General features: G+C 46.3%; 1 protein-coding gene across 1 annotated transcript; it reads right to left on the bottom strand.

The window, feature by feature from the left end:
* Positions 1-2,370: 2,370 nt before the first annotated feature.
* On the bottom strand, positions 2,371-3,411 carry LOC146809153 (olfactory receptor class A-like protein 4). Its single transcript, XM_085614834.1, has one exon. It carries the CDS (start codon positions 3,409-3,411, stop codon positions 2,371-2,373), a length of 1,041 nt encoding a protein of 346 aa, XP_085470960.1.
* Between the last annotated feature and the right edge of the window lie 1,330 nt (positions 3,412-4,741).

Genomic DNA, 4,741 nt, shown 5'->3' with positions numbered 1-4,741 from the left:
CATGAGTGCAGAGCTGCCAAGGCTTGCTACACACAGTGGGTCTGTGGCAGGCATTGACACAGGACAATAAAACAAAGGGAGCGATTGCCTGTGTTAATTTATATTGTAACAGCAGTAGCAGCAAACTTTCACATACTAACAGTTGCACAGAAAGTGATGACATAAAAAGCTTTATAAGATCTCTATGTAGCGCATTACAAGGAGATAATAAATACTGCACACGTGATAGAAAAGTACATGCCTTTGTGCAGGCAGCAGCCGCACCGCCCTCCTGTATTCCCCCACTGCCATGTCTTTTATCAAATGTAACACATTGCTAAGTATCTGAGTCTGATACACAATATAATGTCTGGGTAAGGTGATGGCCTCAGAGTTCCGCTAGATCTCATTTCTCCTATGTACGTTCTAAATCAGTAGGCGTGCAGAATTCATGCGCAGGTTGCAGATTGTTGGTGATTGACTATCAGTGATCTAAAGAGGCCTTCATTAATCTGATGGTGCATGAGGTTTATGTAAACAAATTAAACTGTGATCTAATGTCTAGATTCATAAAGATGTTTGCCATAAGTAGGTATGGCTTACACTTGTAATACTCTTGGCTTATTCCTGGAACCTTGATGTTAACGAGGCAGGCTCCTAAACATGGGCATGCTGATCCCAGTCCCACGCCCTATTCCTAAGGGCACACGGAGGTGCTCTCCTACAGGTCACGGAGCAGTCTTACTCCAACATGGCCTCATAGAAAGGTGCATTTCATTGAGTTTCTGCAAGCCGCCAACTCTTGTGTTCATCCAGCCTGTAAAGCTCATCAGCGGCAGACTCAACTACTGCAACGCACTCTATGCCGGCACCACCCAGAATCTTTAAAAGAAACTGCAGAACATCCAGAACGCCTCCAGCAGACTCATCCTGAACCTTCCACGCTGTAACCTCATCACCAGTCACCTGAGAGACCTTCACTGGCTACCTATCAACTGAAGAATTAACTTCAAGCTCCTCACACACACCTGCATAGCCGTCCAAAACACCGGCACTGTATACCTTAACCTCCTTCTACACTCCCACCAGACATCTCCGCTCTGCCCAACTGGCCCTGGCCACCATCCCAAGGATCCGTAAGACCACGGTCCTTGCTGTGAAGACCTAGAACTCCCTGCCTGCCTGTGGAGCTAAGGCAAACACCATCGCTGCCACAATTCAGGACGGACCTCAAAAACTGGCTCGTCTACTGAATCGCAGATACTCCCCCTCCCCAGTGCCTTGAGACCTTCATGGGTGAGTAGTTGCACTTTTTTAGAACCCTGACCAACTACCTCCAAGTCATGATGGACACTGTTCCATGGACTATGCACTCTGGGTGTTGAGGTCTTGTTTTGCTTCCATTGAACTAGAGCACCGCAAAACAAAGATTTGTAGGTGAACATTCAGGCTTGGGGACAGTGTGATTGGGATCTGGTGTGAACTGATTGCCCTGTTCAACTGGCTTGGATAATAGCAGAGTAAGAACGTTGTATGAGAGTCACCCTCATCTCAAGCGGGATGTGGGGAGCTGTTATCCGCAAAATTTGTGGAAGGGCGGGGGGGGGGGGGGCGAATGTGTTTTGCCCACGGACAAATCTTTCCAAATCGGGCCCCTTGTATGCGTACCCCCTGAAACCCTGGCAAGCTCTTCCGTATATAGGGTGATTGTCTCCAGGAAAGAGGGAGCCATATTTCTTGATAGATGTTTAAGCAGCTTCTTTAAATAATGCAATCAGAGAATAATCCCTTCTAAAAGGACCAAGTGAGTGCAGTCACTTTGATCACTGCTATGTGTCTGTGATACAGAGGCAGGCATCGGTGTAGGTGGAAATTATAACACATGAAACGGGCTCCCTACATGCTCTAAGGTAGTGAAAAGTACTTTCCCCACCAATGAATGACCTCTGGTGCTCGGCACGCGCGCTGTTTCTCTGGATGTGACATTCTCTGCAGTGTGCGCACTGATCCCACAAACATTGTATGCTCAAAAACATTAAAATACTTTTCACTTGAAAATACATTCACATTTCAATACTTAAGTATTAATCGCAGTTCACCAGTATGAACCCGAAGCAATAACACTTAACTTTGTTATCATAACGGAGGCGCAAAGCGAGAAGACAGGATGAAACAACAACGCGTTGTAAAATAGAAAACTGAAATGAGACGCACCTGCAAAACACTAGAATCCTTTGAAACGTTTTAAGAGAGGTGAGAAAATGACCCCACACAAGATAGCAAGTTATTTCTCGCATAACTGTGCTGTTATCAAATGTAAAAGATTGGTAAGTAACTGTCCGAAGCTAATGGAGAAAAGTCTGAGGTGGTGACTGGAGCGATGTGCCCCCGCTAGTCTTGCTGTGTCCGATTTCTCCTATTTTTAGCAACAACACAGCACAAGGAATCCCGCAGAGACACCTGGAATTTCCGTCTTCCTAGCCCCAAGCCGTAGGGGCAGAGCACTGGGTAGATGGCATATGCCATCATGTCCCCAGTAATCAGCACTGGGGCTAGTTGGTAGGCCTTGTTAAAGCTGACCACCAGCACAGTAAAGTGGGTGGACCAGCAGACCAGGTAGGTGGACACCAGGGCTAACACGAGCCAACCCGCCCTACAGTGAGACCTTGAGGTGGAGCGGGTTGTAGGACCCACCCAGTTGTTCACCTGTAGGGTTGGGTTTCCAGTTGGCACAAGCATTTTTTTGTACTTGAGTATGGCGCGGATTATCATGGCGCTGGCTGCCAGCATCATGGCGACGGGCAGGATCTCGCACAGTATCACGCAGCCGTAGAGGTAGATCTTCTCCTTCCTGCTGTGCCCCATGACAAGCACACAACCGTAATACCTTCTGATGTTCCCAAGAGAGCGCGTCCCATTGCCTTGGGAATAATTTCCATGGGACATCTGATCCCCTGGTAATATATACTTGTTAATGTACATTAAGGTTGGACTTAGCAAAGCCCCCCAGGTGATCCAGACTGTAGCCAAGCAGGTCTTCATCAGTTTGGCCGACCCCAAAGCGCGCATCAGAGAAGAAGGAGTGCTGCGTAGTTTAAGGGTGTAATAGGCACTGAGGAGGACGGTGAGCCAAGCACTCATGGAACCGGAGAGGACGGAGGAGAAACCAAGGACCTTGCAGAAGGCACCTCCAAGCGCATCACCACCACCAAAAGCCTGGTAGAGCAACACTGGCGTGCTCCTGGTGACGACGGAGCACAGGTTGGCCAAAGAGAGGCTGCTGATCAGAAGGTCCACTGGTGAGATCCGCCTGCCAGAGGTCCTCAGAGTCAGCCTCATCACCACCATATTGCCCAGCACGCCAAAGAGCAGAAGGATGAGGTAAGTGCAGAAGACCCCCAGGTTCATGTCCACATCTGTTCCTGGTTTCATGATGGCATGGAAAGGGAGACCTTTTACACAAGACCCAGCAGTGGTGTTCCTCTGATGAGATGTGGAGTTTGCGTGCCTGGGCCGACAGAGGAAGAAGGCAGGAGAATAGCCGGCCCTTGGAGAATTAAAGAGAAATGCTGTGCAGCCGGCGAGCAGGGCTTGCAGCCGCTCTGCACAATCTCTCTTTGAGAAGAGCACTCCGAAGTGAGCGACTCGCTGGATAATGTGAATGGAAGAGAGCCGAGACAAGACTCCGCCCGACCTTGGATGTCTGCGCGCCCCAGGAGCACGCTGCACACCCTTTGTACTCCTCCATTAAGTCCAGATCATGGAAAAGCAATATTTACACTGATTATCGTGAATGACTGCCTCGAGTTTGTCTCTTAAGTGCTCATCACGAACACGCACTTCGGGTGTAAATCGTTCTCATCCACTCAAATTTAATTGCGGCATCAGAAGGGTTTTCAATGATTCTTACCGAGATAGCTGTCGAAGTGCCCACTAGATGCCTACTTTGAAAAATAAAGGATGTTATATTCAATTCAAAGTCAAAAGAAGGCTTTATTCGATTGTTATATCAGACAATCATAAAAGCACAATAAAAAGAGAAATACATTTTTCATTACATACAGTAGATATTCATTTAAAATATTATTTAATATTAATTAATCTTCAATCTTTAAAAAACTCTTAAAATTGTATTAAACTAACAAAGCCCTCTTCCACCTAAAACAATTAAATGAGCATACATTTATCTTTGGCTCAGCCTTTTCTTCAGGGGAATTACTATCCTAAAAACACTATGCTCGTTGTCCAGGTGCTGTAATGCCAAAAAAGCAGGTTGACACTGTCGAAGCCTGAACCATTTTAAGACAGGTACTAAGCACTTGCTCCTTAAGTGGGAATAAAATCTACAAACGTGGACAACGTGAATCGTAGATTGAGTGGAAATATTATCACAAGGACATGGTTGGAGGTCTTGAGACCAGTCATTTATCTTAGGAAGGGTGACTAATCAATGAAAACCCCCCAGCCTAAATCGAGTTAGTAGAAACCTGCCATAAACACCTGGTACAAAGGTTAAGTAGGGTTGAATATTAAAAGAAGTTCAAATCAGTTGGTTGTGCAGGACTGTGGGTTTTAGTATATGGGATGACATTCTAATGGTATCCAGCAGCAGAACACCCTCTTTTTTTAATTCCCTCCTAGTTATTGACCGAATGGTACTGGGATTAGTCAAATACTCTAAGTGGCCAAGATCTTTTAAGAAATTGTGAACATATCTTATCCATGGGATCCTCAGAGCCCCTTCCAATTTCAAGATATCCAA

Source organism: Triturus cristatus, chromosome 7 (genome assembly GCF_964204655.1).
Source record: "Triturus cristatus chromosome 7, aTriCri1.1, whole genome shotgun sequence".
In the NCBI taxonomy this organism is placed as follows: domain Eukaryota; kingdom Metazoa; phylum Chordata; class Amphibia; order Caudata; family Salamandridae; genus Triturus; species Triturus cristatus.
Note: the sequence above shows the minus strand (reverse complement) of the source record. Positions and strands in the feature narration are given on the sequence as shown.

Coding starts and splice junctions, on each gene's coding strand:
- LOC146809153 (XM_085614834.1), bottom strand. CDS start 3,411: ATGAAACCAGGAACAGATGTGGACATGAACCTGGGGGTCTTCTGCACT.